General features: G+C 42.0%; 1 protein-coding gene across 3 annotated transcripts; it reads right to left on the bottom strand.

Moving 5' to 3' along the window:
* Positions 1-3: 3 nt before the first annotated feature.
* LOC137796875 (mitogen-activated protein kinase kinase kinase 12-like) lies at positions 4-24,964 on the bottom strand. Of its 3 annotated transcripts, none has more exons than XM_068595092.1 (14): positions 24,879-24,964; positions 14,236-14,751; positions 11,749-11,932; positions 11,395-11,586; positions 10,745-10,903; positions 8,323-8,481; positions 7,967-8,075; positions 6,074-6,183; positions 5,803-5,919; positions 4,983-5,120; positions 3,957-4,668; positions 2,977-3,044; positions 2,514-2,775; positions 4-2,297 (listed from the first exon to the last, which is right to left on the bottom strand). In XM_068595092.1, the coding sequence occupies exons 2-14, from the start codon at positions 14,717-14,719 to the stop codon at positions 2,211-2,213; spliced, it is 2,781 nt and encodes a 926-aa protein (XP_068451193.1). In that variant the 5' UTR covers positions 14,720-14,751; positions 24,879-24,964; the 3' UTR covers positions 4-2,210. The 3 variants fall into 3 exon arrangements, with proteins under 3 accessions (XP_068451193.1, XP_068451192.1, XP_068451194.1); XM_068595091.1 differs by lacking the exon at positions 24,879-24,964 and adding an exon at positions 16,747-17,084; XM_068595093.1 differs by lacking the exon at positions 24,879-24,964 and adding an exon at positions 16,747-17,084 and having other exon boundaries at positions 2,205-2,297; positions 2,495-2,775.
* Positions 24,965-25,060: the final 96 nt, after the last annotated feature.

Raw genomic sequence — 25,060 nt, 5'->3', positions numbered from 1 at the left:
ATGGAGTTTTTATAGGTTTTGATTTTATTTTAAATTGTTTCTTAAATATATTTATTGTACAGTTACAATAATAGAAAAAGCAAACGTTTCAGTTCGTACAGGGTTTTTTGGATCAGCATCATCGGAAACACAAGTACCTCCACAATCGAGACACTAGAGGGCAGTAGTTTTGCTTTTTGGCAACATCTTATCCTGCAGGAAGATTCCTAGCTTTACATCCTCGGGGTACAATCTGTTTAAAATATTCTACAAATTTAAAATGTTTCAAACTTAACACCGGGGAAAAAAAATAAATTAAATAAAAGCTGCCTTTTCTAGCTTATTGAGTGGAACCTGATGCATCATAAATTAGTGAACCGGGATGCAGTTGTGCAGTCACATTGAACCACATGCACACAAGAAGGCTTGTCAAGGGACACAAGTACATCAAAACCAGAGTGTTATGTATCTCACTGTCTTATGAAGTAGCCCTTGCACAGTCGTAAAATAATTACTGTCGGCCAAAATTTCAGCTGGTGAGTCGGGCAATGTCAGTGACCTTTGTGTAAAACAAACTGTTATGGACTTGTTAAGCATCACCTTCTAAATGATTCTGTTAGAGGAAGGGGACATTACGTAAAAGTGGTTAAATCGGAATATCGCAGGCCTCATTTTTTGATTTTTCAACGTTACTGATTAAGCTCAAGGTAAATATGTTATCTTCTGCCACAGATACGCCTGTGTTTTACTAAACTCAACATTCTTAAGTGTCACAAAAACTGATTTTATTACGAAATGATAAAAAATGTAAATCATCTCTTCTGTGCTGGTACACTGCAAACGCGGCTGCAAGTCTGGCAAAGTCAGACCTGAGTGAAAGCAGAAACCCATGACAGTAGTGTCCTATTTTGCCGTTATTCTGAGATCTATTTTGGTGTTTTGTGTCCCTGTCATTCATATGCCTTCAGTCATATGCCTTCAAGTCAACTGTTTTTAGTTGCTGGATGGATGGATCTAATATTCTAGTGACCAATAAGCCACCCGTACTTTATCACAAGCATGCTTCTCTGATGCTATATACACCCCGAGATGTTCAAAAAGGGTTTTCAGACTGGTATTGCGTTTTAATACAGTAGTCACTGCAATACTAATTTTTAAAAAAAAGCCCATCTGTCCTGAATGAAGTCAGCCGTGGTTCTTTTGACCTATGACACGACAGGAGCAGACATATTGCTTTTTCTTTGTTCACATGTTCCTTATTTATCTGTGTTTTGATGCTCGGACATGAACAGCGGCTACAGTACATTCTACTACCACAAGCTTTTTGAGGTTCAAATCGAGCAGCGCCACCTAATTAGAACATCAGCACCTTTAAATTATACAATCTCACATTTAAAAAATTTGTTCATTTTACAACGTCACATATTTACATTACAGATATTAAAACACAAGGGTAGAAAATGGAAACATAACCCATGACACAAATATAAATAAAACATGTAAACAATACAAATGAAAAATGTAAACATTGTTTTTTTGTTGTTTTTTTACAAATGTCAATGAATTCACTGTAAAATAACAATAAATAAGTCAGTGCATAACGTTTGGAGAGAAAATGCAATATGACACGATAATAACGAGGAAATCAGTACATTTCATGAATTAAGTGCAAGCAGCAACATCAGCGGGTGTCCCAGCGACGTTACAGAAACATTAGACTTTAATGACACCCTGATAAGATCTTTTAATCATGTTCTCATATGACATGATGTGAAATAATATGACACATTTTCATGATGGAGATAAAAAAGAAACAAATCGACATGGAAGATGAAAAGAGACGTTAATAGACAGTTGTGTGGATGGCTTCTTTGACTGAGGCCTCGGTTGTTGAGGTGTTTTTGCAAAGCTGATTTTGGGCTCGTTGCTATGACAGCTGCTGCTCTGTCAGCTTGGCTCGTGCCCCAATTCAGTTTCACATCACTGTGACCAGTTTATCTCAAATGAAACAGGAATGCCTGTCCCTCTCCACCCGCAATATCAGTTTTTTTTTGAGAACACTCACCAAGGTTTTGTTTTGTCTTCCTGCTCGTGATGTGAGAAACGCCTCACTTCCTGCCTCTCTGCAATGTCCCTGATCATGTCTCTGTGTATTCGAAGGTCTGTTCGAGTAAACAAGGCATTCGCAGGCCAGATCTGCAGGAGTTTGAGTGGGTTGAGGTGTCAGATTTTCACCAGCTGGCTGGAGGTTGGCTGGGCTCTGCACTGCCTGAATGGTCCAGCTCTGCACTGTCACAGTCCGAGTCATCATACAGGCCCTGGTGTGAAGGAAAAACATGAATTCTGTGAGTGTGAGCAGCAACAGACTCCGATGTGGACCGACTCTGCCCTATGATCAGCGGATTCTACTCTATTATCTGCATTTTAGTAGCTGGTAGCTCCTCTATCTACAATACATATCTATATTCTCTTCTCATTCACTCTCTTCTGCCCACCTCAAAATTATGATAATTACTAGCGAGCTGGGTCTTGACCTGTCGGAGGATAGCTTCCTTCTCAGACAACCCGTCGGAGCCCAGCTGGGTGGAGTCGGACGGGTCGGCGGGAATCTCCGAGCCCTGAGACAGCAGGTCGTCGCTCTTGTCGTCCAGACGCTCGTCGGTGTTGGTGCTGACCACGTCCGGGGTGCCGCTGTGGGAGTGGTCGGTGGTGTTTCCCTCCTCGCCGTCCGACACCGACAAGTTCTCTGAGCTGAAGGTGGACAGGGACTGGCACTTGCTCATGCTCACGGGACGCCTGCGTGGCAAAGAAAGAGTACACATAAAATGAGTACTTCACAGTAGAGAGAAATGATGGTCTCTTCAGCCACTTTTGGCTGAACATAAGGACCACACTTGCATAATTCTTGTGTTGCTTATATTCACATACCCTGTATGGATGTACAGAGGGACATATAAATAGAGCAATGACTAAATTTAAGTTTTCAAGAACTCGTACCGTCTCCTTGGCAACTCCACTTCGCTGTCCACCTCTCCTTCCTCTTCCTCTGACGACACGCCACGTCTCTGCAGGGAAATTTGTATTCATGAAACCTCAATGACTCCATGTCTCATTTCACTTTAATCCCCCTGATTCCTGCCAAGACCCCTGAGCCGCCTGGTAAGAATCGACCCCGATGACACCCTGGGTTCAAGCTGTTCACGGTGTCTCTTCCAGAAAGCCAAAGGGACTGAGATGTTAGGATGACTGAATAATCTACGCTTTTTTCTACTTATACATATTCACCAGTCATTTATAACTTGTGGCTCATGCAAATGCCCCCCAGCTAACTTGTGTTGAACAGGAAGTTGAAGTTGCAACTACCACGACTGCACGGTTGGCAGTAATAAACCGTTTGAATGTTGTCTTTTCATTGCACTCTGTGGTTTCCGTGTGTTATCTTTATTTGTATCATGGCATCTATAAAGAAATTAAATAAAATGAGGATACTATATAGATATATTAAACATATTCCAGTCAATTTTTTTGGGAATATCTGGACTTTTTTCCTTTAACAATTCAACCTGCATAGCATGACAACATTTCTTTTTTATTGTTTGACACTAACTAGTACAGATGCTGATTCGTGAATGCCTAAAGTGGAAGTTAGACATTATTGGGATGTTCAGGACCTTTCTACAAGGAAATGATCTCTAACTTGACTTCGTCGAATTTGATCTAAGTCCCCTGAGCTAGACAGTTGTTAGTAGACACACCTTGGTTTAAGTCAAGACAGATTCAGTAATAAAAGGCAGGAAAATGTGTTTCTTAACTGGCAACAAATGAAATCAAAATGGTTGTATTTCCCCAAAGCCCCTCACTGCTAATTAATCTTTGCACCCTTGTAAGGCGGAAGTGAAAATGATTTCGGGAAACTGGGCCACAATTAGACAATGCTTTGTCTCACTCCACGAGACAATGTATTTGAAGAAGCTCACCTGACTGCGTGTGACTGCCGCCCTGTACAGCAGTGCAGCAGGAGTGAGGCGTTGACTTCTGGGTGAGCGTGTGACCACCAGCCCGTCCTCCTTCTCCTCACCCTCGTGGGAAACGCGTGGGTTTCCGAGTACTGACGCCCGGCCTGCAGCGGCTCCCCTGCCGCATGGCGAGTCGGGGCTGCTAGAGAACGGGATAGAAGCTGCATCCTCGCTGGGCGTGTCACTGCGTGGCGGTGTTTCGGCCAGGTCATCTGTCCCTACGTTCACATCTGGTCCCCCCTCGGGTCCTTCAGTGCTTCTACTCTCCCCCAGCCCGGCTGATGCACTCTGGCTGCCCGCTCTGTCCAGCCCGGGCCTGATCTGCCCCTTCCTCCGGCCTTCAGCCTCCAGGGTGGTGGAAATGAGATCCGGGCTCGAGGAGTACATCTTCTTGAGCAGCAGATCGTGCTGCAGGCCTCTGAGGGCTGCACTCGGGTCTAAATGCTGCTTGCTGCTGGGAACAGATGAGGTGGAGTTGACCATGGCTAATGAAGAGGAGAGAGTGGCTTTCAGCTGAGCCAAGTCCCCGCTGCTGCCTTTACCGGCCTTCCTGTAGCGGGGTTTTCCTCGGCGTGAGCGGCCAGGTGAGGTAGAGCCCTTGTTGGGGATTGTGACCTGGGTCATGGACGAGTCCAGTTTGGGGAGGATGACCTCGGACTTTAGTAAGTCTGGCCTGAAAACGACAGAGACAGAATTAATAAAAAATAACCGCAGGAAAGAATGAACTTTTAAATGCATACATTGCTTAATAGGTGTAAGGTTGTGTATTCTTCTCCTTACACATTGAGGGATAAGGGTTGGACATATTCTATATTTCTGTTATTGTCAACAAAATCAATCCTATCCAACTCTACGACTCTATTTGTGGCACTATCATCAGATGTATCCTTTCACAAGGTTTTGGGGTTCACATAACATTAAAGGAAAACTTGATCAAACCAGCCACAAATTAATGCTGTAAACTTAAATAACTCCTCGCTGTCCCACCTCTTGCTGTATGAAGGCAGCTTCTGAGGTACGTTCCGTTTCTTCATGAGTTTCTCCATCGAGTTGGAGGAGGCCGACTGTCTGGAGCTTTGGTGCTTGAAGCAGCCCGGGTACTTCTTGTCCAGTGAATTCTCCCTCCTGATGTTTGAACACAAAGCCGATACTTTTTTAATGGATGTCAATGGATACTCAGCATGAAATAAGAGAGCACTTTGTTACAAGCAGTGGCCCTGTGTGACGAGGCATAATGGCCCTTCACTTTGCATTACGGATTCCATTTTATGTGCTCCTTCATTTAAAAAAAAGAAAAGAAAAGAAAAACACTGCTTAACCACTGTTGATAGATAAAGCCATTAGTTTAAAGTATTTTTTAAACGACAAGCCTGGTTTTCCAACTGTTACAGTGCAATCCATAAACACAAATATCTGTACCGAACTTGATTTCTAATGACTAATTAGGCAGGACTTAATAAATGCTTTTCTCTCACATTCTCAGTGCAACCTGACAGAACTCTGAACAGAAAATGTCCAGATGTGCAAAGCTGATTAGAGATCTATTCACACCGTCTTGAAGCTGTTTATTCTGCCAAAGGTGCGTCTACTAAACATTAACTTATGCAAACAAGTATTTTATGTTGTTAATTAATTGAGAGCACTTTATAGAGACCTGCTTTTACTTTGACAATAAACAGACTTTATAAATCAACACCAAAAGCCACAAAAGCTATTTGATTCAATGTCAAAAACATGAAAACCTTCAAAGAGGTTAATAGAAAATAGATATAAAAAATGTACTGTTAATCAATGTCAGTTTTCATACTTATGCAGTTCTTTCTCTTTGATCTCCAGCTGCAGCATGATGGCATTGAGTTCCATGTAGAGATTGTTGGCTCTCTCCAGTTTCCTCTCGTAGTGCTCCCGGATGTCCAGTGCATGTCTGTGGAGAGATGTATGGGAGAAGGACTTAAATACATGTATCTAATTGTCTGGGTATTTCAATAGTTGGCTTATCCTTATGTCATATATATCCACATCTGTATTTCAGGAAGTTCATCCTCTTTGTGTGTCCATGTTCGACTTTCTTTGCTCACCTGAGTTCTTCTCTGCGTCTTTTGATCAGCTCCTCGTCCAGCCTGTGAATACACGTCCCCTCGGACTTGATCTTCTCAAAGTGGTGCCTCACCTCATCCCTCCACTCCACCTGGAGAAACACATAAAACACATCCATCAGAGCAGGTAATAATGAGTTACAGTAACTAAATATTCCACCATGTTACAGGTCCAAGAATAACGAAAAAGGGTATTAAGGGTTCAGATCACTTTAGTGTCTTCTTCATGGAGATACAACAGGAGACCAAGCAGGTACCTGCCTCATCATATATTCATAATTGTATATTTTGTCAGCTTGTACTTTCCATCTACAACACTTTCTAAGCAACTGTTTTTAATTTCTGGGTTTTATTACTATTATTATGAATACACATGGAAAATTCAGCTGTCAAGTAAAGTATGACTCAACTTAATTTGAGTAATAATATTAACAACGGGCGATATCACTATTGAGAATAAACTTCATTGCACCTTGATCTGGTAAAAAAAAAAAAGAAAGCTCTTAATTTGCAAAACAACTGAGAGTTCCCGTTTATCATTGAAACAAAACCCATTAAGCTGTCAGATAATAATCGATACACGGAGAGCAAAACTGAACATGAACTGACATGACATAAGCACAAAAAAAAGATGCAGCGTGAGCCTTTTCTTGCTCACAGTGGAGCGTGACAGCTGTTATCTGATACCTGCCATATCAAAGGACAAAGGAAGCCTGATATACAAGTGTGCGCGTACATGCATGTGCGTGCACCATGTGTGTGTATTTCTGCCTGCGCATGAGTGATGCTCTTCTTATTAAGCTAATGGACTCTTGTGCGCACTCTTCTATATCTCCAGTCCCCTCTTTCTCCTCTCTCTTTGCTCTCTGTGCCCTACCATTAAAGCAATCAATACACTCCAGCAGCAAATACTTCTTTCTAACGTCACAAGAAAAATCCATTATGGGGCACAGAGGAGAGAAACTGGGGAGGGTTGCAGCGGAGGAAGGGGAACAGGGAGGAATAAAGGATCAAGGATAAGTGGACAGAGTGAAAGAGGTTTGTATTTTGCATCATGAGCCATAAAAGAAGGAGGACGCAGTGGGTTGCTGCGAGGAGGAAATTAAATCTTGTGAATTGTGTGTGTTTGTGTGCATGAGTGTGTCTTACGACTGTTCATGCTTGAGTTATAAATGGATCTGTGGGTCTGCATGGCTGAGTAAAGACATATCTCATCCACATAATTATACTTTTCTGCCTCCTGTCCTTCATCTGTTTGGGTTCGCAGTGGTCCAACATATTTGTCATTGGCCTCCCCATCCCCCACCCTTTCACAGACACACCCTCTCACTCACATAGACCTTCACCATTTTGCTTGGATATGATGGGAGGCTGAAATCTGTGACAAGGAACAAAGACCAAGGAAGCAATAATAATATGTTGTGATTGGAAGGACAGGTATTATTAGTTGGGGGTCCCGAGGGGCCTGGGGCCCTCAGTGCCGCTGCACTGCGTGTAGTTACTGCAGCAGACTGGAAACGAATGTTGACAGCAAAATTACTATTTGAGATACTAGCTGCTGTTGACAGGAGGTTTTCTATGAAGAGAAATATAGAGCTCATGCGTACCTCATCTGATCTGTCTATTTATTTTGATATATTTTACAATGGAGACTGAGACTTGATGCTTGTCAAATATATTTCCCCTAATTACACATATAGTGTCTGAACCAGATTTTAAATTGAGTTCTGTTTTACTTTATTCCAGCTTTTCTGTCTACTTTCTATGTAATCTTTAAACTTTACTGAAAAAAAAGAGTCAAAAAGTGCCATTAAATCAAATTATACTCATTTGAATTTCAAAGTTAGACTGTTGGCAGAGATAAGGGAAACTTACCTGAGACTGAAAGTAGGATTCTTGTGGCGTCGATAGTATATCTGCCGAGGCGATGTCAAGATGCAGGAGAATCTGTCGGAAGGAAGGCCTGTTTCTTGGCTTGCAGTTCCTGTGCACAATTTAATCAAATATTTTGTCAGAAACGCAAGAAACATGAAAATGAATGACCTTCCCTGTCTTATTATAGAGTAAACTATTTTTGTATCTTGTTTTTATGTCTCTTAGACTTCTTAAAGCTTCTAACTTCATTATATTCTCTTAGTGCTGATGCCTCGACATCCTTCTTTTTCCATCCATCTCTGTCTGCTACCTTCCTCCTCCTCCTCTTCCTCCTCTTCCTCCTCCCTTCCACTCACCAGCATTGCCTCAGGAGCAGTTTGAAGCTATCCGGGCAGCTATCAGGTACAGGCAGATGGAGACTGTTGTTGCCCACTCCCCAGATGATAGCGGAGGAGTCCACGTCCTTATATGGCACCTCTCCTGTCAGCATCTCCCACAGCACGACGCCGAAGGACCTGAGAGATGTGGAGTTTTTACTTTTCAGACACATTGATGAAGATGTGAAGGGAACTGATGAAAGGGAGCGTGACTGAAATGTCACACTTTTAATTCTGCGGAAATAAATCTTGAGATTTCGATTACAAATGTTAGATCTGATACGTTGTCACTGTAAAAAAAAAAAGAAAAAAAAAAGCCTTTGATGTTAATGCCTTGTGAGCAGTCTTTGGTTGCTTGTGTAGCAGTTTGGTATAAAAACTTTCATCACTATAACAATTTTCTATCGTTAGAATCATGTAAATGAATGTTTAACAGTTATACTAGTTAAGCATTATCAGTACATTGTGGATTCCCTTAAATATTTGTTTTAATACATTTTATTCTGTCTGTATATATAATATTGCTATTGTGGATTCTTAACTGTTTTTATTACTATTTATTTATATTACTTTAAAAAATATATATATTTTACTATGTGTTTGTTGCACTTTACCTGTCTGCTGCTGTCATCTTGTAATTTCCCCACTGCGGGACTAAGATAGGAATATCTCATCTAATATTATGTACATGTAGGTTTTATGATTCATATATACACCATGGTAAATACATCACAGCTCCAAAAAAATACAGCAATCGTTGACAAATGAATCCGATTTTTCAAGTTCTGCTACGAGACAAAGCTTTATTTCACCACTGGTCAGTGTTTCATTGATGAGCTCGCTCTTTGTGAGGTAAGAGCGAGCAGGAGAGCGGACCCACAGGAAAAGGTAACCGAGGAACGTCTGTTGTGGGTTAGTGACTCCTCGAGTTGCCATGGTGATCACTTACAGTATCCAAGGTGCCAATAGCATCACACACAGCATCGAGGAGGTGTGCGGCGTTGTGTTTACATGTGTATTTTTAGTCTCCTCCATCTACTTGTTTTTCAATCATGATATACATGCACAAGAAGAGATACTTGATTTCAAGGTTGAACCGGGTTTAAATATTTGCTGTTAGTTATTGGTTTGTATTAATATACAGCGCAATATCCTTTATTAATGCAATGAACAGCCCATTTGTCAATTCAGTGACGTTTATCTTAAAGGAGCAGAAGAAACAATGGAACTATGTGACAGATAAAAGTGATGCAGTACACTTAAAATAAAGTTGCTCTCGTCTCGCTCACGTACGTTGCAGCAATTTTCACGGAAAGATTGAGAACCGAAAATTAACCAGTTTTTGTTGTTTTAAACCAAATTTCACTCTTGCAATAAAAACTATTTTGTTTGATCATTTTATCCAGCAGCTCAATAACTAAGTGAAACACATTATTACTGTTTTACGTTTATTTTACATTATGCAATGCAGCATCAAGCAGGTCAACGGGCACCTTGTTGTCTGCCTAGGCCCTTGTGTTACAGTTGTTAACATTTTCTTATGTTGTTTTGTGATGGTTCAATATCTATATTCATGTATCACAGGTTTTAGCTTTGTATTGTTTTTTAGCTTTGTGATTAACAGTGTTTATTATTACTTCTTCTTCTTGGGTGTTAATTTATTCACCTTGCCCTCGCAAGCGCAAACATTTTTGTATTGATATTATTTAATTATGTGAAATTCTAGCTTTGGCTTTCTTAGTATAGTCCGTATAAAAGATGAGCTGTAACATGTTGTATGTCAGCCCATCAGGAAACTGAATACAAACAACCCAATACTTTGACACAATATAACACTGACTCTTTTCGTGGTATGAACTGCGACATAGTTGATATACATTTAAGCAAAACTGGACGGTATACTCCCATGCTTTGCTTTCTTTCAACATGAAAAGCTTTTTAATCCTATTTTCACTTCTCTGCTAATGCACTGCTGGCCCTGGGCCAAACCATCCGCAGGCTCGGAAGGTTATTCCAGCCTCTCCTGAGCACTGCAGCATCTGGCAAATCAATTATTAAATTAGCCAGCGTTCCTTTCAGGACGGAGAGAAAGAGTGATGGAGGGATGTAGGATGAGAGAGAGAGAGAGAGAGAGGAGGAGGGAAATGTGTTGGGGAAGATCAGGGCGCAACATAGGGCAACCCATCAGATTTGTCCAAGGCCCTATAGAATTTCATGTAATGAGATATTGTACATAATACTCAATAGATTTTCTGGAAATAGGATCCTGCGCTCTATACTGTAGTAGACTGTAACTAATGAGATTTTATGTTGATTCAATGACAGATAAGACAAATCACAAGGGGAAATTGCAGAGGTTCAACAGTGCAAAAGTACAGTGTAAAAGGGTTATGACACCTACCAAATATCCACTTTCTCTGAGACGGGTTCATTGCGTATCACTTCAGGAGCCATCCAGGCCACCGTACCAGCAAAGGACATCTTGGTGCTCTTGTCACTGAGCTCCTTGGACGTGCCAAAATCAGAAATCTTCACTGCATCATCGTAAGTGATCAGCATGCTGGAATGAAATATGGACGCAGGGTTTATATATGAGTCTCTGTACAAACAAAAAAACAGCTTAAATCGGCTGTTAACAAAATGTTTACTGAATGTAAAGCTATTCAAAACAATCATCGAGTCAGTGAGTAACACGGAACTCAATTGTTTTGTAAAAACCCGTGGGGTGGCACGTTAACCCCTTGCAGAGTGAGAAATTTGGCCAATCACAGCATCTAAATTGGTCCAATCAATGTATCTTTGTAAAGTAGTGCTTCCCAAGCTGAAGGCCACCAGATAAAACTAATTTGTGAGATAATTAAAAGGAGGATGGAGAAAAAACATTTTTTTTGGACAATTGATTCTCTTCAGGCATTAGGCATTAAAATGAACTGAACCTTCTAAGTTGGACCTAAGCTTTAATTGTGACTATTTAGTGACATTAACGTGACCGTTTACATTTGGGTTCCAGTTAACCACACGATGAATTTTCACCAGTTCTACAAAACTCACTTTGGTGACTTGAGGTCTCTGTGGATGATCTTGTGGAGGTGAAGATAGTTCATGCCCCCGGCGATGCCCATGGCCCAGTCCATGAGCAGGGATGGATGTATCTGCCGGCCTGCTCTTAGCACCTCATACAGCTGTCCCTGGGCACAGTACTCCATGATGATACAGTAGCACGGAGCCTGGGTACAAATACCTCTGTGGAGCGTAGAGATATCAAGACAGAACATATTAGAGTTGATACAATGCCAGGAACGAATAGAAAACATAAATGTTGATAGGTATTTCACTCTCTTGTAATGGAAAGCTCTGCACACTTTGTTATCTAATGTCTAAAGTCAACTGATTGTTCCTACTAACTTGAACGTGATGATGTTGGGGTGTTTGAGCTTGCGCAGGTGCTTGATGTCCGTCTCTTTGATGTTTCGCACTTTCTTAACAGCCACTTCCTGTCCGTGCAGCTTGCCCAGAAAGACGGCGCCCTGCGCTCCGCTGCCCACCCACTGCAGGTCAGATATCTCTTCGAATGGGATCTCCCACGCCTCTGTGGTTGGGGAAACAAAGATGGAGGCAAAGTGGTTGGTAAGTTTACCGGTGTACAGGTTGACTATGGATAGAAAGCAGATTGATAATTATCATATTCAATTTCTACTGATTACATGTTATATTGTCCTGAAAACACATTTGAAGAGTAATAGAAATGTAATTTATGATATTTGATTTTACCAAACTATCTTTAGAGAGAGCAAGGCTATAGCAGTTTCCCCCTTGTTTCAAGTCTTTATGCGTAGCTAAGCTAACTGGCTTTATTAGCTTCATATTTACAGTACACAAGAGAGTGGTGGTATCAATTTTCTCCTCTAACTCTCAGAAAAAAAGCAAATAAAGTTATTTCTGTATATGTTAAACTATGTATTTAATATATCAACATGGTTGTCAAAATGTTTAGTCATTTTCAGTTGTCGCATACGTTCAAATTCTGTATCAAAAGCTTTCACTAAGCTAAAGCTTACTAGGCTTTTCTTTTTTATAAATCAAGACAGAAAAAGACACTTCATACCGAAAAGCCTGAATGTTAAACTGAAGCTAGTAGCAGCAAGGATGCGGCAACACGACAAACTGTGCTATTTTACAAATATAGTGTGTTCCTGTCACACTAAAACCTGCAATAAGCCCCCCGGCTCTTACAGTCAACGCAGAGCCCATGTTTAAATCTTTTTCGGTTGTTGAACCTCACCTTAACCTAAGACTCAGGGTGTACAAGCAGATAGACAGGAAGCTCTAATCTCTGGGTAATTCCCCCTCAGCCTCCTAAATCCTGTTTAGTGCCATTGTGGGGCTGATGCAAAACAGGGGTCCTATGCTCAGGGGGTGGGTGTGGGGGGCGGGGGGGATTTAGGAGCCTAATGTGGATATACGTTGAATAGGGAGGTGGAGGGAGATGACGGTCGTGGTGGTGGTGGATCTATTTGTGTGTGTGTGTAAAGAGACAAGAAAGGGGTGTGAGGGGGGGATTCCCTCGGGTCGGCAGGGGTCCATGTGGCTGAAGACGGATTATTAATACAGAGACAATTTACAGCCTCCTTTGCTGCTGCTAACTCGCGGAAAGAAGATTTAGACACATTTATCATATTAATAAGGACAATATGAATGATTAATGATCTCCTGATAGATTGAGGACACTGTGTCTAATGAGCCCCTCAAATGTCCCACAGTAAAGACAGAAGGACACATCTGACACACCAGAATATTGCCAGGTCTGGTTTGTTTGATCTGAAGAATTGAGGAAATCTAGAGCATCACCAAGCACTCCGTAGTCCTTCACCATCAATAAAGGAACAAACAAATGTCTTAGCTTTCTTTTGTGCTACATTGTGGTTCCAATCAAAGCTTAAGAATAAGAGCATTGTGATATGGTAGATAGACATTCAGTGGCAGGGCCCCTATTTATGTCACTCTTATATTATCCGTTTTGCTCTCGTGAGTGTGTTTGACTTTATATGAGGCTCCACGGAGGATGGGAGCAGCGAGGTGCAGATGGGCTGAGAGTGATAACAGCACAGGATGAAAAGGAGAGAAAAGGAGACAATGAGAGGTGGAAGGAGGAGGGGAGCGCAGGGGAGATGTGGAAGTCAAACGGGTGATAAAATATCAGAAGGCTATAAAGACAAGGATACGTATAAATCTGACATCTTCTGGCCTGATGTGTGACGCTGTATTTATTCCATCAAGTTTGTTTTGGGCATCTGATCTTACTTTATGTGTTTGTGTCAGTGCTAGATATTAAGTATTTTGTATTTGTGGACGTGTTTATGTGTGTGTGTAGCCGTCCTCAGGCTCCCATATGTGTGTATGTGTGTCAGGTTTTGCGTTAATAGAGATGAGAGGCGCAGGGTCGGAGCGTGGCTATGCATAATTCATGGAGCAGATTTGGCAGAGGAGTCCCGGGAGAGTTCTGCGCTATTGTAGTGGCTGCAGACATAAACAACACAGCGGCGTCACAGGGAGCTAGTTTCATTGAGGGGGTGGTACGAGGGAGAAGGTGCGGTGGGCACCAGCAGGCGTGGATTGGGGGGAAATATCAGGGGAAAATAAGCCCTTTGCAGCTTTGATAGTCTCTCTCTGGCTGCAGCTCTTTCACGCCAAGGAAAGTGTTGGTTTACAACATGGCCTTTGTGGCAGTCATTTTTCTACCAACTGTTTAATGTAATTAAACTGGAGGATAAGATCATTTCATTTGCATATCAAAGCTTCACACTGGAATTAAATGGAGGGCTGGTGCTTTTGCTTCATTGAGAAGCTAGAACTAAGTGTGTGTAGATGTGTTTGGGTGACCGCTAGACTTACCGTCCAGGCTGTGTTTGTGCTCCGTGGAGTACGCTTTGCCAATCATAGTCCAGACAGGTCGCAGACACCCAAACAACCCCTCCAGAAACCCTCCTCCCCCTCCGGTAGACTGGCACTGGAGCCTGGCGGCATCCGCTTGGCTCCTGACGACGCTGCCATCCATCTCCTGCCCCTCTCCGTCCGTCCTTCCATCATGCTCGTGGAGCTTCAGGACACTGTTGGCAAAGTGCTCATGTTGTTCCTCGCTTGGTGTCTGGTTGTGGGCAGCAGTCTGCCCCTCTCCTCCTCCACCACCGGGCTCGACAGCACCTCCGGTGTCTATGGAGAGGACGTTGCGGATGACGCACTGGGTCGGGGTCAGGTCCATTTCTGGGGTGCAGGGTGTTTCGGCATCGTGGCGCCGGTAGGATGGAGGATCAGAGAGTGGACTGTTGAAGCCGGAGAGAGATGGCGAGGGAGCACGGGATTCATGGATAAGCGCCATGAGGGCCTTTGGTCATCAGAAAAACTCGAGAACTTGGCAAGATCAAACATAGTGGGAGAGGAAGAGAGAAAAAGAGGAGGGAAATTGTTATAAATCAAATTAAAGTTAGAATTAATCTCTTATCCTCTGGGAGCATTCAAGGCTGATTCAGCTGAATATTGCGTTTGTACGAGGGTGTCACCTCTGGAAGATAATTATTAAAGCCTCCTATAAGTAGGACCTTGAGCTATAAGTTATCAGAAGTGGCAGAGGAACTCAGTGGAGAGACCGCTCTGTCTGAACTATCAGCAAATGCAGGCTGACAAGAAGACACACCTCCCTGAAGCTGTGATCAATATCAAATGAATGCACATTCATAGTTTCTATGTTGTATCACCCAGTGCTTTGCCGCTTTATCTCAGGACTGTGCAGGGCTCTGTTGAGAGCACAGAACAACACTGAAGAACGTGCAATTACAATAAATTGTTCATTTTGAAAAGGTAAATAAATATGAGTGTACAGTGGTCAGCACTGCGTGCTGAGTGACGAGAGCGATGCCATTAACGTATGAGTCATTATGTTTGATATCTGAAGATGTGAAATCAATACTGGTATGTGAAACATGATTCAGGACGTGTGGACAAAGGACACGAGAAGCCTGTCTGGACCATAAATCAGAGAAAGCCTCAGTTCAGGATTACCCTTGATGAAGTACTGCAGCAAATAATGTCAGACCACCTCTCTGGCTAACTTGGCAACCTTAGTGCCTCAGCATCGCAGTACTACAATTAAGTAATGTCTTTGCATCGTACATCTTGTCCTTACAGACTATTACATACATATTGAATTGCTTTTTGGTTTATGGTTTATGTTCATGAATAACAAAACCAATGTAGGCAGAATGGTGTCACGGCTGGTTATTTACATCCTACTGGAGCAACATCACTGGCGTATTAAAATGAGGAAGATCAAATGCTGGCTGTATAATAACGAGAGATTTCTGCAAGGCTCTTCAAAGCTTGTCATTTCTCCAAGGAAAACAACATATTCACGCTCAGCGGAGAATGAAAACGCATGATTTCTTGTCGGGGCCTTTTTAAGTGATCCAGTCCTCCTCTGCTATCTCTGACAAGCACGACTAAGAGGTGACAGGTTTTACCTGCTTTGTGAAATAATGATACAAATCAATACCCAGCATCTGTGGTGGTGTTCGGCAACACAAAACAAACGTGTTTTCTTCTCAAAAATCAAAAACATGCAGGATCGGTTTGCAGATTGTCATTGTGAGGGGGGCTTCAGGTATACGTCCATATCCCATGTCAATTTGAGTTGAATTACTAAGCCTAAATGTATTAAGATATTAAGCTATTAAGACTATTATATCGTCCACCTTAATGTGACAATTAGTTTCATTACAAGTAATGTGACTTGGATCTGAAATATTATCTATCAGTCTTCATACCACGACCTATAGCTGTATACGACCATCATAATTTAATAAAATATGGAGAGATAAAACATGGAAATAGTCCAAAACAAGACGGAGCCTGAAGGACGCGTCAAACAAGCCAGAACCATGAAGCTCAAAGTCATTATAATCGTCTGCGCACAGAGAAACTAAACCCCGGAGACACATCTGGTGTCTGAAATCTGGAATAATCATTCACATCTGACTGATCCTGCCTGCTAATAGTCCTGCCCTGGCTCTCACTTGATGTATTTCGAGGTATCAGCTGCGGGAGCTGCAGGAGCAGGCTGCGCTCTGTTACAGGCCAGTGCATTGTGGATGTGTCGGAGGGGTTTCTTGCGCGCATCGTCGCGTCTCCTCGCGCCTCCTGCTGCTGTTAAGACTCCCGGTGCACCAGCGGAGCAGCACTGACACCACTGACGTTACAGTCAAACACACTATTGAGGTTTTGTACTAGAATAATAAAGCACATGATGCGCATTTAACGGATAAAATCAGCTGCATACAATCTGCCTTCTCCTTGAAGAGCCCACCTATCACGCCGACTGATTGCTGCCAATGTAAAAGCGACGTTTCCTACCTCAGTGCCGACAGCTGAAGTCCATCGCAGGGGACTGCAAACGCTTATTCCACTTTATGTTTTAGGATTCTAATAACAACCGCCTGATAATAATCCCTTTCTGGGGTTTTGTCGGTCTAATCTGCATCCACGCGCACTCCTTCTCTTCCTCCTCTGTGCATGCACCGAGGTTTCTCCGCCCCGGGTGACTGGAAGTCTGCGTCTTCTCTCGCGTTTATCCCAGCGAGCAATAAACACAGCGACAACTCTACGCTCCCTTGGTTCGCTTGTTTTTCTGCTCCTGCTCCTACTCCGCCTCCTCCTTTTCCAGTCTCCTTCGAGGATGCGATCTGCGCACACTCAGGAATTTATACGGCCTATCTCACCTATACTCGTAAACACGACCGTGGAGGAGAGGAGGACGGGGAGGGATGCAGTGCCGGTGTCCTCCTATCAGAGGACAAACTGGGCTGTGACGAGCTCAGTCCGGTGAGACAGGACGGGACAACGGCAGGTAAACGGGTTTGAGAGCGAGTGCTACTCTTAGAAGGGGTCAGTCGGTGCGTGAGGTGATCAAAATGATGTCATCCCCAAAGCATGCAGCATTTGACTGGACAGCCCCGTGTAAATCCCTTTAAACCCTATTAACACCGTCTGTATCGTGTAATTGGTGCATAATCTGTGAGCACAACCCAGTCTGCCACAGATGAGACATAAAGGCACCTCGTTTTTTATTATTATCTCCTACAATCTCTACTGACCCATTTCTCTGGAAAGGGAGAGTGTGGGACAGCACGGGACCTAAATGGGACTTTCCCCAGGCGTGATTTGTTTCCCTCAGCGACTTTAATTAACCTGAATGAAATAAAATATCACACTCATTTAAACAACTGTCATATTTCATCAGAAATCTCATTTTGTGTTTGCAAATGGTTGTCATCGCCCAGGGTTCCTCGTTAATCTAGATGTTATTTCCAAGGCCTGGCATGAATGACATCTTTAATACTGTGTCATTTATAAAACTATATGCATGCAGGCTTACAAGACACCACAAAGTTAAATAAACCAGATCCAGAATGTGGCTTGAACTGTATATTTTCATACATAATGAGCATAAAAAGCCAGAATATTAAAAAAACAAAACAAAAAAACAATGAGATGTTCAGACCTTTATGTAATTAAATAAACAAGTGTTGCCGTCCTTTCACAGCTTTTAAGACATGAATTGTGTCCTCAAACACAACAAACAACCACGTGTACACTACATAATAATAATAATAATAATAAATCAATCCTGCTTGAATGGATGCTAGTGAAACTCTAGAAGATTATGAAATCACTGTAAACACAGGAGAATCTTCCAAGAGTCAAACTATTTGGCAGACACAGAGGAAGATGTGAACAGCTGGGGATCCCATGTCTGAGCTGTGCACTTACTTACTGTGGCAGTCTAGTTGTAGCTACATGACCCTTTTTGAGTGCTAAATCCAAATCCAGCCCTTATCTCCCAGATTAAGCTTGCGTTGGGCTTAAACCCCTAACAATGACCTCATCATGTTACTTGTTGACAGCCGGGGGAAAAACAGACCTGGCCGACTATGTGAGACTGACAAACCTGCACACACAGAAGCCCTTCCCTTTTCTTTTCTCTGCAGAGCTTCATGAAATCATGATGAAAAAAAAAAAAGTCACACTGGCTGAGTTTGACACCTCTACTGAAATTACAGTTAGGCAAATGCTTTTCATTTGTTCATCTTTGAGTCACTCTGTGCCCTCTGTCTCCACGTGAAGCCTTGCCAAATGAAAACAACATTTCTGAGTACTTTGTGTTTTGTTTCCCCCCGTGGTGGAGAAAATAAGATGCTTTTTTTTTCCATCACGCTACAATTTCATATCCAACAAGGGTAAACAAAGAGCAAGTCATATAGTAAAAATGGGTTTTATGAAAGTGGTTAAATGTTTAACTACTTATTTTCTTTACAACATATTCTAGCAACCATCTCAGCGGGACACTGTCAGAGAATTGTTGCATTTCTGAAAAAATATCTGACAGCAGACTTGATGACTTGTACTAATTTTCATAATCTAATAAAACATTATCTTCAAGTTCCCGAATGAATATTCAAGGAACCCCTGCCAATACTGTGGTTTATGAATGTTTAACGTTGGTTTTAATATCACATGAAATAGAGTGGGCAAAAATTGGCTTTTATCATTCTTGCTATTTCATGCCATCCGTATCTCGAATTGTGTCTCGAGGCGGTCTGAATGTAGCAGCACATCCTCTGTTCTATTTCTTTCTCTTCAAACTTTCTTCATGATTTATTTATCAGTGCTTGTAGTTGCAGGACGGCTCCTCGTCAGGGAGGTTCAGTCCTCTGAGGGCCTGTGCTGCTGCCTCTGATGTCCACCAACTCAGCTTCTGCTTCTGTTGTAGCATGCACAGACCGAACGCCTCCTTATCAGATAAAAACCTCAAATGTAAAAAGTGACAGTTGGGAAAAAAAAATCATTAAGTGGGACTCATTTATTTTCGAAGCCTGCACAGCGGATTCAGAAAGCGCTACGTGCGTTCTACCGTACGTTCTACCGTACGTTACATACCTGCTGCATATGTGCAAATAACTCAGAGAAATGTGCACAAAACAAAGCTTCAATCGGACTACTGAAGGAATGACTGTACAACATGCTGTGGTACACAACCAAATGGCTGATGTAAAATGCTGCTTTGTTTGGCAACATGCCTCATAATCTGTAGGAGGGAATTAACAGAAGCCTGCATTGAAGGGGAATGCCATGTGCACAAGCCTTTCACTGTGAGGGTACAGTATGTTGTGAAAGGCCCGGTGCCAAATGGTCCCAGATTATCAGGTAAGGGGGAAGGTAGAGATGTGTGTATGTGTGTGTGTGTGTGTGCATGTGTGTGTGGTTGGGTGGAGGGCCTATTTATGGATCCTCATTGAGAGCCCCTCGTGTTAGTCATTGTCACTTTCACTCACACACTGCTGAGTAGGTGGCCAATCATCAAATCCACTCAACTCCGGTCCTACAGGGAACGTGAACAAAAGAAGCAAAGATAATTGGCTCTCTGCTCCGACAACATATTGACTGAAAACGAACAGCAAAATACCAGAAACATTCGTTCAGATTTCCGTCGAAAGAAGACAGCAGAAGTGTGTGTCTATATTTATGTGTGCTTACATCCGGATGTCTGTGGGAATACACACAATGGAGTGATCCCTTCCTGTCTGTTGGGGAAGCTGATATTGGACGCTATCGTCATCATTTAGGTTGCCACTACTTTGTGTTTCACCCACTGATGGGATTCATTAAGATTGGCGCCAACCAGTATTGGTGGGCGGGCACAGGGGGTTGGTGGGTGGGGGATTCTCCATTTCAACAAGATGATCTCACCTCCTGTCTGCAGCTCAGCTTCATTCATAAAGTTTGTCCATTCGCACACGCACACGCACACGCACACACACACACACACACACACACACACACACACACACACACACACACAGCATATCTCCCAACGGGATGCTGAGGAAACAATTGAGCCAATGAAGCAATATCCAGGTGAGATCAGTGTTGGATGCCACGGTTCCTCTTTCGGTTTCAAAACTCTATTAAGGTTGTCTGATGCCGTTAATCATTGCACCTTGCCTGCATTACAGCACCACATACTCAGGAGCAGAAGTAAGTCATCATGATAGAAAACTGCAGGTTACATTTAGGTTTAGGTGTGTGCCAGACAACAATGGTGGCTCCTGAAAAGGTTAGCGTAGACCAGAGATTCTCAAATGAGGATATGTGGAGGCACTCCAGGGGGTACGTGAGATTTAAAAAAAATCCATTTAAAATTAGCAGTCATTAAAAAAAATGTGTTTAGACATATTTAATAAAATATAAGTGTATTTTTATAAACTGAATTTTATATATTCTATAATAAACCAGACCCTGATGGCACAGCACTGTGTATCATTGTGTATATCTTTTTTTTAACCAAAAATGATTTTGCGCTGGTGATTGGGTACTTGGCTGAAACAATATTTTGCAGGGGGTTTATCCCTGAAAAAAGGTTGAGAACTACTGGTGGGTGTAGATGAATCAGTTCTATCAGAATTGGAGGATAGTTTCTCATCGAAAGAAGAGCAAACACTGGCACAGAAAAGCTTTCCTCAATGAAAAAAGGTGTTTTTGTTTTGGCAGGAGTTTGATTGATCAGTGGTTCATCCCATCACATGTACCTGCTAATTTATTTCAAAAGGTACTGCCCTTTTCGAAACAATTTCTAATGATGGCTTTTCAGATGGTTCTGCATAAGAAAAACATCTCGCGGGTAAAAGTAGTTTCCTGAGGTAAATATCTGGTGTTTAAGCAGCTAAATGCTTCACTATGTTCACCAATTAGTCACTAACTGTGTCGGTCCTGCTGTTTGATAATAAGATAAAGTGGGTACAACGGGGTTTTAGAGCTTTTCCATTCAAAGCAACTGCCTGCTGCGGCTGAAATTATGGCGTTGGGGAGAGCTGTGAAAGTGAACCAAACGGGTACATTTGTGGACAATAAAACCAAAGCTGAAAGTAAACGTAAAACTCGTGAGAATTGTTGGTTAATCACTACGATTAAAAACCCTTTCACATACAAGTAGTCATGTGATTAATTGTTAATGGACCGACGACTGCGGCTTTCCAATCTCTTTCTGACAGTTACAAGATGTCTCCAAGACAACTGGAGAACCATATTGACTCATTTGGGCGTTCTCTAAAATATGCAAATCCCACATTTAGATCAAGCAGTGCTTTGATCTTCCAGGGAGATTAGCAATGCGTCTGATTTCCCTTTGAAACCTCTGAGAGGCGAGCAGCAGCCAGGCAGCCTGCTGTGGAGAGCCTCTGGCAGCCGTCCGGTCAGGAGAGGGTTAATAACAATAAAGAGGAGGTTGGAGAAGCCTTCCTGAAAGTCACATGGTTTGTGCCGGGAAGCGGGGGTGGAGAAGCAGAGGGAGGTGGAGCCGGAGGAGGGGTCTGGAGCGTGTTGCCGTAGAAACAGAATTCTCAGTTGGCCGATGTGAAGTCAGAGGCGTAATATTAGGCGGTGACTGCAGTGAGATGCTGCTGGTGGTGTGAGGTGGGTGGATGGGTGGGGTAGGAGAAGGGGATCGGGAGGGGGTGACTCACACTGGAGGACGCACTCTGCATCCTAATGGATGGACCCACATTTGGACGCACACACACACACACACACACACACACACACACACACACACACACACACACTGACTCACACACACCTTCATTGGCTACATCGCATACCGTCTCTTCCTTATGTTAGATCTCTCATTTTTCTACGCGACATATCGACTACCGTGAAACGGGGCCCAGCATTATCCTGCACCACTCTACTTCAACTTATAATTAATTCATTATTTCAATGATAGTTCCATTAGCGTTCGCCTTGATGGCTTCACTTGCACACGTTGAGGGCATCTATTAGAGGGAACCAAATGCTTAGACAGACCAGTAAACTATAGCCATGTAATTGGTGACGGCATAATTGCACAGCACACGTAGCAATTAAAGCGATAATATGTGTAAACCATGCTCAAGATTATCATTGGATTAACTACACTTCTCAAATGCCCTTGAGTGGAGAGAATCACCAGCTGTTTCTGTGGAAGTGTTAATAATTATGCGGATGATTTTTTTAGGCTGTTGTTAAAAGGGTCTACCCTTTCGGCTGCAGGGAGATCAGTTTGTTGCTCATTAGATCTGTTGTGAGAAAGCGGTCCGTCCTAATGAACTTTTTCTCTCAGGGTGCGGGACAAGAAAGCAGAAGCACTAAGAAGATATTTTTTCTCAAACGCAAAATGTGAATCCATAAAAGAAATTGTGAGGCCTCAGGGGTTCATGAAGGCAATTCATTACAACCAAAATGTGTAAAATCACTAATTAGGTTTATGGATTCTCTTAATTCATGGGATGCATACATCGTGTATTTGATCTAACCCAAATAGAGGCAAAAAAAAAGTGAATCTTACGTGATTAAGTGAACAGAGGCTAGGAATATTTTGTTCATTTCATGGTCATAAATCATTAATGTCGAAATGTAAATGTCATTTGGAAGCATATAACTACATACAATTTCTGAGGGGGGGGGGGGTACTTGGTTATGTCAACTTATTGAACCTTTATTTGTGTCATCATGAACATAATAAATGTCTTTGAACATAATGTCAAAAATATTTTGCTTTTTTTGTCTATGTTTCCTCGCAAAAAACACAATTGTCATATTTTTGTTTTCCAGTTTACTATTTTACATTCACAATAGAGACTAGACATCTTCTGCAGTTGAAAGCAGGCCCTGCAGTGTTATAACTCAGTGGAATGTGACGCACACTTGCCCCATAGCAAATAATTGACTTTTTGATTGAATGCTGCTTTGCGCTTCCTTTTAAGGAAAGCCAGGGCAGGTTCATTTCCCATCATTCCTGTATGTAGAACTGGAAGCAGCAGGGAAGATCACATGCAGTGTGACGTTTTCTCGGCCCCCACCCACAGCTGCATCTCATGGTTTTGGAGCGAGCCAATGGGGTGGAGGGAAAGCTGGCTGTCTGTGCTGGCTGGTCAGGATCAACATTATATTCAGTCTTGTTTATTTCAGTTTGCTTGTGACGGTGACTCATTCAATTTTTGGGAAAAAGGGGCAGCTACAGTACCATGTCCCTTGAGGATAAACTAAATAAACCGGATATATCTGGAACTTTATGAGTCCGTCTATGTTTAAAGGATTTTTTTCTGAGTTAAAAGTTATTTGAAAATGATATGCCTTCTTGAAGAATATCTTACCTCTGTTAAAGTAATCAAAGTTGCACTTGATTCCTGCACACTGCCATAATTCTGCTGCTGTATTGTATGTTTTATTTGTACTACCATGATGAGCTGGAGTCATTTTTTTTTGTGAGACCCATCACATTATATTATTGATGAGGAAGTCTTTCAACATTTCTTATGTTGTGTGCAGCTGTAAATGTCCAGTAATATTTTATCAACACACACCTCTTAAATGTGAGATGATATTTTTCTCATTTGCCTAATATATTCAGAATAATAAGAGATAGTGGCATTGTTTCCTAAATTTGTATTCAAGAGGAACACCAGTCACCAATTATATATTGTTATGCTAATTATCCACTTGACCTGATCACATATTACCTGTTTTAAGAGTCATTAGTTCATCTGTAGTAAAGATGGCAATTGTAATTAAATACAATACTGTGATGGAAGTGATGCAGCATTTAGCAATACGTTATTTGACATGTGTAAAAATACTATTGTCGTCTAAAAGAAAAGTAGCCAATATCAGACAAACATCCCTAGTGCAACATCAACAGGCAAGTGCGCTGTCCATGGTGCTGATCAGGGCTCTAAGGCTCTAATGGCCAATGCAAGAACTGACTTATTTACTTATTTAACCCTGAATAATAGTGGGAGGTTGGAAGAAAATATTTCACATTATCTTGTTTTTAGTAAATTTGTATTAATATCCCAATTTAATTATTAGAAAACGAATTAAAAAACTGTATTTTTTTATGAACTAAATTAACTGTTTATTGTGATAGTATCTCGATTGAGTTATTTCATGGTTTAATTAAACATTCTGTCTATAAACGTTTTTTCAGCACATGAAATTATAACTAAAACAACAGGACCGTTTTTTTTCAAGAGAAACCCTACAACCTCACCCTCTATGAAAGCCTTCCACAAATCAATGTTTATCGATTTAATTAGGCTAAAATAAAGAGTTGTCAACGTGCCTGGCGAGCTGGTAATATGCGACCAGGCATCTCAGCAGAACGATTGCCCTATAGCGCCACCTTGCTGTTGTGAATGTAACCAACGTCGCACCAAATGTCTCACTGCACTGCTTGACTAAATTACAATCGTGTGTCGCTTTGGCAGAATGTCCAATATTCCGAAAGACAAAAATTGCATCTCTAAAACTCTAAAATAGCATTTATGTGTGCGTTATTTCTGGTGCGATGTGTGTGCACACAGCATCAGATTAGTGCATTCAAACTGCACAGCATCACCGGGATAGTTCATGCACTGCAGGACACAGATTCTACAATAATAATCAAAAACTACCTTTAACGGGATCGGCAGCCACGCAGCCAACTGTTTTTCAGTTGTCCTTCAGTTGTCCACAAGAGAAAACCGTGAGAGCCGTTGTGCCTCTTCAGGGTGAATACAACAGTGCTCCCATCTGGTTAGTTACCTTGTCAATAAACCTAGAAGGTAATACCGCGAGAGCTAGAGTTGGAATGAGA

This window comes from Clinocottus analis, unplaced genomic scaffold, assembly GCF_023055335.1.
Source record: "Clinocottus analis isolate CAN_PGR_092001 unplaced genomic scaffold, fCliAna1.0.p SCAF_3, whole genome shotgun sequence".
Lineage (NCBI taxonomy): Eukaryota > Metazoa > Chordata > Actinopteri > Perciformes > Cottidae > Clinocottus > Clinocottus analis.
Note: the sequence above shows the minus strand (reverse complement) of the source record. Positions and strands in the feature narration are given on the sequence as shown.

Coding starts and splice junctions, on each gene's coding strand:
- LOC137796875 (XM_068595092.1), bottom strand. CDS start 14,719: ATGGCGCTTATCCATGAATCCCGTGCTCCCTCGCCATCTCTCTCCGGC. Junction 5,920..6,073: donor AGACGCAGAGAAGAACTCAG/GTGAGCAAAGAA, acceptor ATCTCTCCACAG/ACATGCACTGGACATCCGGG. Junction 4,669..4,982: donor CTGCCTTCATACAGCAAGAG/GTGGGACAGCGA, acceptor TGTCGTTTTCAG/GCCAGACTTACTAAAGTCCG.